At 48.8% G+C, this 13,016-nt stretch overlaps 2 protein-coding genes across 8 annotated transcripts in view; both read right to left on the bottom strand.

Moving 5' to 3' along the window:
* The window catches only part of LOC104836683 (C-type lectin domain family 4 member E-like), a 24,829-nt gene extending 17,864 nt beyond the window's left edge, over positions 1–6,965 (bottom strand). For 5 of the 6 annotated variants that reach the window (XR_774868.1, XM_010575394.1, XM_010575395.1 and 2 more), the window contains exon 1: positions 6,801–6,861. The gene's annotated coding sequence lies outside the window, so the exon portion shown is untranslated. Of the gene's footprint in view, positions 1–6,800; positions 6,862–6,881 lie in introns of those variants that run through there. The other variant, XM_010575392.1, reaches the window with a different exon arrangement.
* NECAP1 (NECAP endocytosis associated 1) overlaps positions 1–13,016 on the bottom strand; it is an 18,617-nt gene extending 5,601 nt beyond the window's left edge. Inside the window, exons 1-8 of one of the 2 annotated variants that reach the window (XM_010575397.1) lie at positions 12,637–13,016; positions 11,267–11,367; positions 11,012–11,116; positions 10,521–10,602; positions 10,001–10,109; positions 9,733–9,919; positions 7,325–7,418; positions 6,822–6,844 (exon numbers count right to left, since the gene is read on the bottom strand). In XM_010575397.1, coding sequence (XP_010573699.1) covers positions 6,841–6,844; positions 7,325–7,418; positions 9,733–9,919; positions 10,001–10,109; positions 10,521–10,602; positions 11,012–11,116; positions 11,267–11,367; positions 12,637–12,734 — 780 coding nt within the window. In that variant the 5' untranslated portion in view covers positions 12,735–13,016 and the 3' untranslated portion in view covers positions 6,822–6,840. Of the gene's footprint in view, positions 1–4,618; positions 7,205–7,324; positions 7,419–9,732; positions 9,920–10,000; positions 10,110–10,520; positions 10,603–11,011; positions 11,117–11,266; positions 11,368–12,636 lie in introns of those variants that run through there. The other variant, XM_010575396.1, reaches the window with a different exon arrangement.

Genomic DNA, 13,016 nt, shown 5'->3' with positions numbered 1-13,016 from the left:
CACCGAAGTCAGCGTCAGCACAGTAAAGCGAAGGGCGGGCAAGCGGCCCTCCCGGGTGCCAGCCTCCAGCACGGAGCCGGCACTGACTCCGAGGGCGAAGGGCCCCCGCGGCTGGGACTGACGCAGAGGGCAAAGTGCTCCTTGGTGACTCACGCCAGCCTGCAGCACCGCGGCCACATCTCTTAGTCTCTGCCTCCAGTTCACAGTTATTTGCGTATTTAGCATTTTAAGACTGGGCAGAGCACAGCACGCCACGCTGGTCCTTGCACAGCCTCTGCCCTTCCTGAGCTGACCGTCAGACCTCAGCGTTCCCCACCACCTACCAACCCGCCATGTCAGACCTCTCACCCGACGCTGCTGCTGGCCCACAGCGGCACCCATCTCACCATAGCCTAGCACAAAAGTTGTGCTAGGAAACAGTTCAGGCTGGCAGTATCTCATTCAAACCTTGCTCAAAGCGGGGCTACTTCTGAAGCTAGACCAGGCTACCCAGGGCAGGTTGTCTGCTTACAGTAACCCTATTTTTGTCTGGAATACGTTGCTTAAGGACTTTTCCTGTTCTTCTACCCCAAAAGTATGCAGTGGTCATTTCCAAGCATGCTTCTACACTTACCCATGGTATTGACTTCAGCTTTAGGTATTAGCAACAGCAGCCCCTAACTCTGGGCCAAACATGCAGCCTATGCTGCTGTATCTATAGCCCCTGAGCACATATTCTCCAAAGAAAATGCTCTCCTACCCCTCTCCTCTTGGCACTGCTGCTCACCGGAATCCAGTTCTTTGTCCCTGCCAGCTAACCAAAGCAATGGTTTGCATAGCACTACTAACGTAGCATCGCCACACATCTTTGAACGGTTTGCTTAATGCCATAATCGGTGCTTATGGAGGAGTGCTTAGACTTCACTTCAGAAAAGTCCTGGAGGAGTTCAGTTCCTATGGGCCAAACTTTAAAGACAACAGATGTACATACGCATATGCATACAGGCAGACTGCAAGAAGAGATATGTGCCTGCCCTGGGACATCTCGACTCCAAGCCCTACACTATGCTGTCCACGCAGGGGGACACTGAAGCACAGAGGGCACTAGGATAGCAGAACATGGCTACATTTGGAAGCACCAGTTCCATTTATGCCAAACTGTCAAGAGAGATGAAGAAAAGAAAATAGAAGTCTTTAAACGGTTCTTCTGTAAACTTGACCAGGGGTCAGTATTAAGTCATTCGGGAAAGCTTTTGAGTGACAAGTTATGATACTGGTGGACATAAAGGCAAAGCTGCTATTGGACTGAGGGAAGCATTCAATAAAAGCCAATACAAACTCTGCTGTCACCTAAAGCTTTTCTAGTCTGTTTTAAACCAGATGCACCAAAGTTCTTGTTCTGGCATCTTATGGTTGCCTACCTCCTTTGTGCCTCCTGTGTGCTAAAGTCAAGACACCCTTTCCTTTCCCCTCTGTCTCAGATGCTCCCAGGGACACCTCCAGATGCTGCAGTTCTGCTTTGTGGCTTGTTCCATACCCAGGTCCAGCCTTTGCCCACATCCCTCCCAGGCCCAGCTCTCCCCTGACCAGCAGAGGTCACTGCAGGTAGCCAACCCAGCAGTCAGCACGCTCTTGCTGACAGATGCCAGCTGCGATTTCTTTTCAGGGAGCACTTCACCACTGCTAGCCAGGTCCCAGGTGATGTTTGCCTGCATCCTTCCCTCCCAACTGCTGGGGGCCAAGCCGGTCCCTGGAAATGGTGGCTGAGCTCAGGGATTGCCAGAGGCCCTGCAACAAGGGGATTCAGCAGCAGATGACAGCACATAGTCACGGGTGAGATGGAACTTGCAAGCCCTGGTCACAGGTGTCACCAACCCAGCCAGGCTTGCAGACCAGGCTAGGAGGGCAGGGGAGCGCCACACCTCTTTACATCCCTAAAACACAAGACTCAACACAAAGGCTGCAAGTTACAGGCAGCTCCCTCCTTCAGGGAATGTCTCTTCAGACTGCTTCAAGGATTAATAAGCTGGTCGCCTAAGCAAGCCAGCAGCCTCTGCCCCAACATGCAGGAGTTGCCATCCTACAATGCCTGGGAAAGAAAAGGGAAAGCAGGCCATTGCAAGTTACCTGGCTGGCCTGCCCCAAACACAAGCAATGCAAGAAACTCACCACAGGCTCCCAGCAGCGACAACTGGCAAAACAGGGCTCGGGTCGGGAGCCACTACATGCACCAGCTGGTGCTGACTGATGCCCATGGCAGCGTCAAGGAATGTCTGTAAGAACCCCAACTCTGGATGAGGACGCACAGCTATAGCTAATGGCATCTGGCAAAATTAAGCTATCAAACTAGAAGGGCACTACATCCTGCAATGTGCTTTTCCTGACTACTAGCATGGACAAAGCTATTAACTTGGAAAAGAGACCTAAAATGGTCTCTAGACTGAGAATCTATTGTTCACATAATGTAATGAGCACTCAATGGATTGCTTAGACCTTGAGGCATTACAACGTTTGTTAACTACAGAGCACTGGGGCCTATGTTTTATATGCATTAAGAGCCCAGTTGTGCTCCCTCCTAGAGCTTTGTAGGTTTATGCTGATTTAACAGGATGAGTTCAGGTTCAGATCCTGTTCTCTCATCACCAAAGCCCAGGAACACTTTGCAGTTTTTGGTTTCTTGCTTGGTTTTTGTTTGATTTCCTCCAATGGACATCTCTTCCTCTCCATTTCTTCAGGAGTCCACACACAGCACCAAGGCTTTGTTAAAGCTAGCAAGTTTGTGCCTGTAATCCATATGGTGTGGCTGTAGTAAGAATAGTTACTGCACGGCTGCAAGACAGGAGTTTTAAGTCACAACATAGAACAGAATTAATGGGGGAAGTGGGAGGAAATGCTCACATCCCACCTCAACTACAGCTCTTGCAAAAAAAATTACAACCAATAACCAGACAAAACTGGGATCTTCCCATTGACACTTGTTTCATGACTCTACGTGCCACAGTCTGTCTCCCATTTGGCATGAACTCTTCTCCCCCTTTGACCATTGTCCCCCTCAAACTGAGGGCAGCTCTTCCCAGCTGCCTAAGGAAACCAGTTGATCTATGATGTGGAATGCAATAAATGTTCAGGAGATATTGCTCAGTTTGATCTATTGATCCACATTAAAGGCCTGGCCTTAATCCTTTACCTAGAGAACACTACTATCTGCAGCATCAGAGACTGTAGGTCTCAAGCAGCCTGCATACTGGCTTCTGCTACATTAGAAGAAACCACTGGCAGCAGAAAGTGCAGGAAGAGGTGGGAGGATTCAGCCAGTCCAGTCACAGACCAAGTCGTTTCACCAGTAACTTACCATCACAGTCAACTTCTCCCACTGAGGACGGAAAGATTGTTCCCGATGGTCACCAAGGAGAAGGGGGGGAGGATTTACACAAGACACAAGCTGTTGCGTTCTAGCAGGCCCCACCGTGAGGAAAGACACGGGGACCAGGAAGATCTCCAGAGAGGACTAAGCTCTCCCTCACTGAATGTTTCCTAGTCCTCTGTGCACACACAGGAGTATATCCCAGCACCACCCTTCAGTACACCTCACCCCTCACCTGAAAATCCTCCTGCTCTGGAGATATAACCCTCTTCGGCTATTCAACTGCTTTTGCTGCAAGTATGTACTGGAAAGTCAGAGAAGCTTCACCATGGCTGATGGACAAGACCCTTCACCTTCTGCCTGGCCAGGACCTATGCAATATATCCACCCTATTCACCAAAACAGGGTAACAGCTTTGCTCCTAGATCTGAAGAAATCTAGAGATTTTTTTTTTTTGGCCACCACAGATGGTAGAATATTTGACAATGACACCAGCGCTTACTGGTGTCATTCAAACAGCTGACTTAAAAGGTTAAGACTTCTCATCTTTACCCAAGCCACAAGACTTCTGTTGTACTTAACCATATGTAGAGCTTTGCTGTCTGGCAGAGGAACACCAAGCAAGCGTGGCTGTGCAAGAAAAGATGGCTGTGAGCAGGCTTGATAGGAGAACATCAGGGCCCTGAGCATATTCTCCATCTTCTGGGGGATTGGCTGCCTGCACTCAGGTCCAGCTTAAATACAGGCATCTGGCTTTGAGAAACCTCAACAAAGTTTGCCTGCGAGCTTATCTCAGCTAAAGGTTCTCTCCCTTGAGCCCTGCCTGAGCTAGTGCAGCCATGCCCATGCCTAGCCATGTACCCTGCTGACCTAAATCCTCAGCCTGACCTGCTCCGATCTTCTTGCTAAGGTATTGTGGGACCGTTCCTCTGTTGGCGAGGCCACTGCCCCGCCTGCCTTGCTGTGACTCAGCTTCCAGCTTGCTCTCCCTTTCAGAGCAGCCTGCCTTTGCGGCTCCCTGACAAAGGGCCCACTCAGCTCACCTCGCACATCTCTGCAGTCAGCAGAGACTGCTTCCCATTAACAAGCATGGCAAGAATCAACTCTGGAAACATCTGTAGGGTGTAGAAGCCTCTAATGTCTGAAATGCGAAATGGCAGGGCAACTAAGTTTTCTCACTTGCTATTTTTATCTACATTCTTATCAAGCATCACACACACCCCTACAGTCAGGCCCATTTCTGTGTTCCATGTTGTTGGGGGCTTGGGGGGTTTCTTTACCCCATTTGTAACAGCCATAGTTCATTTTTGTGTCCTTCTTCCATGCTCCTACTTCTTCACCCAGACAGAGCCTGAACCTGTTCACTCCTAAAGTTGTTCTTGTCCAGTCTACAGGCCATAATGCACTTGCAGAAGGGTAAGTAGGCTACTAGGATCTTGCTGGAGACATAAAGACCTTCGGTCTGCAGGGCTTTCAAAGGAACAACAGTTTGACAACTTAGAAGACTCGTAACATTCTTTTCCCCAATATTACTTGTTTAATTACCATTTGCACCAGTACATCTTATGCTTTATATACATATATCTTTAATTTTTGCTTCTTCAGCTTTTCAAATACATAATATATTATCTCCAGAATACTAACTAAGACAATACAGAAGAGGCTCCTAGTTAGTTGTTAATTGGTGCCATGAACTTCCTTGGTTTGGGGAACTGATACATAGTTGAAATGACAGGACCGCACAATGATTTAAGAAAAGAAAAACAAAAAGCCAACCAGCAGAGTCCATGACTTTGCTAGCAGATTATAGCCACCCACAAATTCAGAGGAGGCAGGGAGTTTAAGTACAATGAGACTGCAGGAGTGACTATGAAGGTGGGGCAAGGGCGGCAGGGGGAACACCAAGAGAGCCAGGGGATCAGGATTAAATGACTACTTAAAATACATCCAACAGCAGTCTGGTCCCCACTTCCACAAGTGGAACTGCAGCAGCTTTAGAGCTATTTTCAAGAATTTTGTTTCCCAGAGGGATGGTCTAAGCAAAACTTTGTCTCCAAAATGCCCTCAGTGTAGTAAGAAGACAAAAACAACAAGAGACCTTTGCAAGTACGAGGTGCATATAGCTAACTACTCTCTTTTAAAAGCCTCACCAGGAAATCTTTGCCAAAGGAAAAAATTTACTTGCACAGGTGTGCTAGCAGAGCATATCCCAGTTACAAAAGCGTTGCTGCTGGTTGAGTGTTCAAAACAGGAAGAAGCCTTCCAGTGAAGTACCAAAATCCTAGTGTTCTAGTAACTGGGTACAGCTGTAGAAGAGTCACTGACACCACCGTCCCAGCTCATGTTTTGGCTTATCAGCTAGCACAGAGGGCAGCTAGCATTGTGGGGTTTCCAGCCTGCCCACGGGCCTTGCCCAGAGTAATCAGCAGACGTACAACCCAGATCACATCTATAGCTGCTGAAGATGGAATAGTGTCCAGATCAAAGGGCCTTAGGAAACTCTCCCAAAGAGAGCAGCAGAGAGTAAGGGCCTTTTACCTCTTTCTAACCCCCTAAACCACAATACAGTGGGTTTGGGGCACATTAAAAATAAAATAAAAAAAAAAAATCCAAGTTACAATAACCAGCTCACATCCCTAGAAAGTTAGCCTCAGAAGAAAAGCCACAAGGAACACAGGTGGGAGAATTTCACTGCCACAGTTCAAGGTTTGGCCTACTATACATTTCCTGCCCAAATGATAAGTGCAGGCTGAAAAGGGGAAAGAGTCTGTCCCTTCAGCAGAGAATAATCCACTGTCCCACCATAGTTCTTACTGTGGCATGGATATGCAATACTTGTAACACAGTGCCAAGTCACAACACAAGGCTCAGGATTGTGACGCAGGAACATGAAATGCTGAGTGGTGGGATTACCTGGTTGTCATCTAGTGCAAATAACTACCAAATTATAAAAACAGGCTTTTTTTTTTTTTAAAGCCATTTCCAGTTAAAATAGCTTAATGACAATGAGGCCGTTGCATGGGGTGGGAGGGAGAAAAGACTCAAAATGAGAGAAGTTCCTTCAGTGAACCTGCAAGCCAAACAAGGAGCCTCAAGATGGGGTGCCCACCTGGAGCTACAGCACAATGGCAGCAGGTCTGCTCAAGGACATGCATGACTCCTCCCGCAAGAGCACAGGAACATCCAGCACTATCAAGAATTGCACCAAAGAGAGGAAGAGTAGTGTGTGCATGGGGAGGTGCACTCCTCACCACAGATGTAATTAATTAAAAGAGGGTTTTGTGTTGAGACAAGACCTATCTCCTTACAGCTTCCATTTACAAGCTGCAGCCAAATGCAGCTGTCCTCAGCACTGCAGGCCAAGCTGCAGAGACTTGAGTCACTACTGAAAGCAGCTGCAAAAAGCAACAGTCTAACCAGAGAAAATTTAAAGGACAAGGAACCCAGAGGCACCTACCCAGCCTCCTCCTGTACCCACCTTCTTCAGAATTCTTGCTTTACCTGTATGGAAAGAGAGGGAAAAAGAGCTAGGATGTACCATGTAACAGCCAAGTGGGTGGAAGAAATGAGGCTACCTCTCTCCTCCTTGCCCATCTTGTGAGGAATCAGTATGTTCTCTTTAGGTTCAGTGGTTTCACTGTGGGACCAAAACCAGTAAGTTTTGACTGAAGTGAAGATCCAGTTTAAAAGGGAAGGATTGTCCTGATTTGTTTTTGATTGAAGACTAGAGAGGTTTGTGCCCCCTCTGATCCCATTTGGTGCCTCTAGAGCCTCTTGGTCATCAGTTTGTCACATTCCACTGCTTTGACCATTCAGAACTGGACCCAGTTGGACTGCTGAGGAGCCTGATTGGGAACAGCACTGAAATGAAGAGAGGAGAATCAAAGAAGCAGATCTAATATGACTTCTTAACTTATGGCTCTTCCAGTGCCCATCAGGACACTACCCTTATTGTGCGCAGTTTCATTCACCACAGTTTACCTGGATGCAGTGCTGAAGTCTCCCCAGAGGTCTGTGGTAGCTGATGCTGGTGCCTTGGCTGCAGATACAGGAGCATCTAAGTCTAATAGAATATCTAAGTTGGAAGGAGGAAAAAAAAAAAAAAAAAAAAAAAAAAAAAAAATCAAGCTAATCAACAAGAAAACCCCACAGGCATTTAAACTGTCACCTTACACAAACTGCTAGATGCAGGGGCAGAGAATCTTTGAAGCGACTCCTGCTCTCCTTCCAGAAGGAGGAAGTTAGACTTTTTTAAGGATTTTTTTTTTTTTTTTTTTTTTTTTTTTTTTTTTTTTTGGTAATAGCAGCTCCTTTTGCTGAATGTGCATGGAGACTCCAGCTCATGCTGCAGGGGTACATCACCTTCAAGAACTATTCAGTCTCCACCTAGCATACCAACTGGCAGATTTGTGACATATTACCTCTCCCAGTAGACATAAGGCTCAGACTCAGCCCAAGCTCAGCAATCATAACAGCTGCCAAACAGCCATCACCTTAACAGTACAAACCATGCACTGGAGCCCAGCCCTATTCAGAAGCTTGTGGTTTCTTCTCACTCCGATCTGTGTACAGCACTGCTAAAATCTCTGCCTTCACAAGAGTATCATCAGCTCTGCAGACACCTCTGTATGGTCAGACTTTTAGTACAGAATCCAGTAGACTGCAGCAACCTCTTTGTTACAGAATCACAGAATGGTATGCGTTGGAAGGGACCTTTAAAGATCAACTAGTCCACCCCCCTCCCATGGGCAGGGACACCTTCGACTAGACCTTGTTGCTCAAAGCCCCATCCAACCTGGCCTTGAACACTTCTAGTGATGGGGCATCCACAACTTCTCTGGGCAACCTGTTCCAGTGTCTTACCACCCTCATCATAAATAATTTCCTCCTTATATCTAATCTAGATCTAGCTTCTTTCAGTTAAAAACCTGTGCCCCTTGTCCTGTCACTACAGGTGCTGGTAAAACATCTCTCTCCATCTTTCTTATAAGCCCCCTCTAAGCATTGAAAAGCCACAATAAGGTCTCCAAAACAACCAGAAGAAAGAAGGAGAAGCTTTGCTTGGTTAGTTTGGCTAGCTGGAATTTCCTCAAGGCAGACCAGAATGAGACACTCGCAGGACATCCAGGGAGCTAGTATGGAGAGTACACAGGGCAGAGTTGGAGGCGGGTCTCACCACCCTCATCGTAAAGACTTTATTCCTTATATCCAATGTAAATCTACCCTCTTTCAGTTTAAACGTTTGCCCCTTGTCCTTCACTAAAGGCCCTGGTAAAAAGTCTCTCTCCATCTTTCTTACAAGCTCCCTTTATATGTCAAAAGGCTGCAATAAGGTCTCCCCAGAGCCTTCCCTTATCCAGGCTGAACAACCCCAAGTCTCTCAGCCTTTGTTTACAGAAGAGATGTTCCATCCCTCTGATCATTTTCGTGGCCCTCCTCTGGACCCACTCCAACAGGTCCATGTCCTTCCTGTACTGGGGACCCTGGAGCTGGACACAGTACTCCAGGTGGGGCCTCAAGAGTGGAGTAGAGGGAGAGAATCACCTCCCTCAACCTGCTGGCCATGCTTCTTTTGGTGCAGCCCAGAAAGTTACTGGCTGCAAGTGCACATTGCTGGCCCATATCCAATTTTTCATCCACCAGTATCCCCAAGTCCTTGTCAGGGCTGCTCTCAATCCATGCATCCTCTAATGTGTATTGATACTGGTGATTACCCCACTGCAGGTGCAGGACCTTCAACTTGGCCTTGTTGAACCTCATGTGTATAAATATATATATGTGTGTGTATATGTGAAGTTCAACATATATATTTTATTATTATTTTTATATACAAATATATTTATATAAAATTATATACGTATTTTTAAAATAAACTGCTATACCCACAATACCACTATACTTTACACCTCTTTCTGCGGCTCATACTAAAGCTTCCTCTCTCCCTATTCAAAGCCACTCAAGAAGTGCTTTTCCTGCATCTTTCAACAACAACCACAACTGTATCTATATTATTCTGAAGAAAGCAAGTGACTGTGCAGTACTTTTCTGGACACCCTACACAGCTCTGCCAGTGTCCCTAAAGCACAAACAAATTCAGAAAAATGCAACTATTTTAATTTCATACCCAAACTCCCACAGATCATTTTGACCAAGTCACTTGTAGCTCCTGTCCTTGCAATAGGAGAAACCAAAACTATCCTTCTTGCAAGGAGAACAAGCAGGTATTATTAAACAAGCATGGAGATCCTCAGGTCAAAGAGAGCAAAGCCCTCATGTCTCACAGGGCACTGGTGGCACTAGATCGAGCACTGGTTCCCTGAAGCAGGCCTCAGTCCTCTCTATGCACCTACTAGTGTCTGACAGACCATTTGCTCTATGCTAATGTTTACCTGCACTGCTCACATTACTGGATTTCAGCACGGGTGGTGGCGTGACATGGTTGGCAATGGCTGCAGAGGAAGGGGGAGGTATAGGAGGGACTGCAATTTTGCCTCCTGGTGGGGGTGGCAGCAGGCTTAGGCCCCCTGATCCAGACACACGGGGCTTGGCTGCTCCTCCTTTCTTTGTCGTCATGTTCTGTATAAAAAGAAAGGACAAGTGAGGAAGAGTCTCCATTGGCATATCCAGAGAAAGAAGGAGGGTAAACTGGGCTCTTACCCCAATGTTCAGTTTGATGGTCTGCCCTTCCTTAAACCCTAAGTCTAATTTGGGACGTGTGTCAGCTTCCTGGGACTCCTTGGAGATCTCAGTCTCCTGCTTCACCCACCTAAAAAGAAGAGAGGAAGACATTAGACCTTGTGACAAAGGGGAACAGGGTTTCAGAAAAATGCATGGTTCCTCTCCCCATCCCGCCAAAAAACTACCTTGCCTTGTCAAACCAGCTACTTCCCTACTCCCAGTGTAGTACAGCAAAAAGGTGGGACCACTGCAAACCCAAGAGACTGCCTAACGCTGCACCTGTAGCATCACAGGACTTAAGCTTAAGACTTGCAGATCTGACCCTGCAGGACTCTCAGCTTGCATGACAGTTGGCAGCAGACACTCAAGTGTCCCTGATGGAGCCAGAGTAGGGCTTCGTGACCATCCCAAGGAAGGCTGCACTAAACGAACATGCACCACCACCCGCCGTGTTCTACAGGCCAGAGGAAAAACAGCATTCTAGAAAAGCACAACTCACTTGAAGTGATCCTGCAAAGAGACGTTGAAGTCAAAGGCATCACCACGATCCGTGAAGCCAATGCCTATAAAAGCACTTCGTCCTAGCAAGGAGACAGGAGGGGTCATTGGACGTGCCCTGCAAATGGGCTCTTGTGTTCATTCACTCCAAAATCTTTCTGCTTCTCCTAAACCACTCTGTGCTACCTCCCTCTGACAGACCTGCAGCTGGGCACCAGCAGCTCACAGCAGTTCATTGTTCCTAGCCTTCAGGATGCACCTTTCTTCCCACACAGCACTCTCAGAAACCAAATGTTCCTTCCCAGCCCCTGGACTCTGTGCAATGTAGAGAATCCTCCTCTGTTAACCTTGCCTTCCTACCCCTCCAGGCACACTACCCAGCCTTTTCAGCGCTCCCAACACCATTCCAATGCCCCTTGCATATACCCAGCTCCATCAGGCTAAGTCTCCTCCAGCTCTAGCACTTGGCACATACATGATCCCTCAACTCACCAGTCCCATCCTGAATTCGAATGACAAAATAGCGGCTGGAATCTGTCACAGTCTCTACTGCAATGCCAGGGTATTGATCTATAGGAGCCTGGGCAAAGAGTTCTCCTGCAGACAAAGAACTGGGTGTTAAGGAGAGCAGCCTCTTGCTAAAGCATGGCCAGGGCTTCCATGCACAGCTTTGACCGGGCTTAGAAACACAGGCTCATGAGCAGCAATCACAGTCACAGCCTTGCCAAACCACAGCCTTTCCCTTACCTGAAACCTTATCCTCCAGTTTTATGTATGCAGTTTTGCCTTTGGAGGTGACACGGAGCCGCCCTGTCCAGTCCGGATGGTCCAGTTTCCAGTCAGATGCCCTGAAAAGAAAAGCAACTGTTCACTGACCATACATCAACCCCTCCACTTCTGCCCAACCATCTCAGCAAATGCCTCTGCTCCCAAACCTTCAACGCCTGCAGCTGCCTTATTCCACTTCTCCCCCCAAGCGATATACAAGGTCTCAGCTCCTCTCCGTTGCTGCCAGTCAACACACACAGCTCTGACTGGCCTCTTTCCTCTAGGTAGAGGGAAATAGATACAGTCCAGAGAACATCACTCTGGCTTTACCTTTATAAGCTTACAGATGAGGGGAGACTGAAACCCAGGGACTGACTTGGAACAGTAAACCCAGAAGTGACTAATAAGTGACTTGTGAGCATCAGGAAGACCCCCAAAATTAATTAATAACATGCTGAAAAGCCACTCCATTATTCTACCCCATTGTAAAATAATATCAAGTACTTCCAAACCTAGAGGCAGCTAGCTTACACTAGGTAAAACATCATACACACAGCCATCTTGACTAGCCCATCAAACTTTTTGCTACAGACTGTTGTGGAGGGAAAAAAGCAAGGAAAAAAGAAAGAGAGAAAAACCTCAACCTACGGGATTTTAGAACTGGAAACAAACACCTGCAGACAGGCACAACATCCACAGTCGCAACAGCCTGCCAAGTTCAGCCAGTAGCACCAACACCCACCAGCGCTTCAGAGCGCAAACCCCTGTCTCCAGCAAGTCAGCTTACAAAGTCACGCTCCACTGGCTTCAGCTAAAGAGAGAGAAAGCATTTCAAACTCCCGGTCCTGCAATCTCTTCTTAAAAATCATACTGGAACCCCTCCTGGCTTCCTCCCTGCTACCGCGAGAGCTAACAAGCCAAAATTCAATGTGCCATTATACACCCGACTCGCATCCCAGCAAACCAGGCAAACTGGGAGCGGAGGTCAGCTCTGCCTGCCAAACCAAGTTACTCGGGCGCCTTCGCCTCCCGCACACGATTAACAGAGCAGCCCCGGCTCCTCCACAGCAGGGAGGGAAAAGGCTCCCGCTTTCGCCTCCGAGTCCCCCAAAACCGCAGCCGGTGGGGGCGAAGGCCTCAGGGAACAGGCCTGACCCGCTTGCGGCCACAGGCCACGGCTTTCCCAGGCCCCGCTCGGGGCGAGGACGCCCTTTCCCCGGCCCAGCCCCCGGCTGCCCCTGCCCGCCCTGCCCGCGGGGCTGCGGCCGCAGCCCCGCGGGCAGGGCGGGCAGGGGCAGCCGGGGGCTGGGCCGAGCCAGAGCGATGCCGGGCCCCTCGCGTCCCCTCACCTGTACCCGCGGTTGGAAGTGCGCGGCGGGATGCGGTAAACGTTGACATCGGGCTTCACGCAGAGGACGGACTCGTACTCCAGCTCGGCCGCCGCCATCTCGGCCGTCAACACCGACAAACCGCGGCGAAGAGCGAGGGAGAGGTGGGGAGCCTAATAAGCGGGGGCGCTTCCGACCGCCATCTTTGATGAGGGCAGACACAGCCTGGGGCGGCCGGGCGGGAAGCAGGGCACGTCGGTAAGGCGTGGGAGGAGAAGGCATCTTGGATCCTGGCAGGCAACGCGCGGGGGCGGGGAGGCGGCCATCTTGGGGCCGGTTCTGACACAGCAGCGCGGGCTGGCGCCATCTTGGAGCCTGGCAGTTCCCTCACAGGGCCTTGG

This window comes from Haliaeetus leucocephalus, unplaced genomic scaffold, assembly GCF_000737465.1.
Source record: "Haliaeetus leucocephalus isolate CR32 unplaced genomic scaffold, Haliaeetus_leucocephalus-4.0 Scaffold473, whole genome shotgun sequence".
NCBI lineage: Eukaryota > Metazoa > Chordata > Aves > Accipitriformes > Accipitridae > Haliaeetus > Haliaeetus leucocephalus.
Note: the sequence above shows the minus strand (reverse complement) of the source record. Positions and strands in the feature narration are given on the sequence as shown.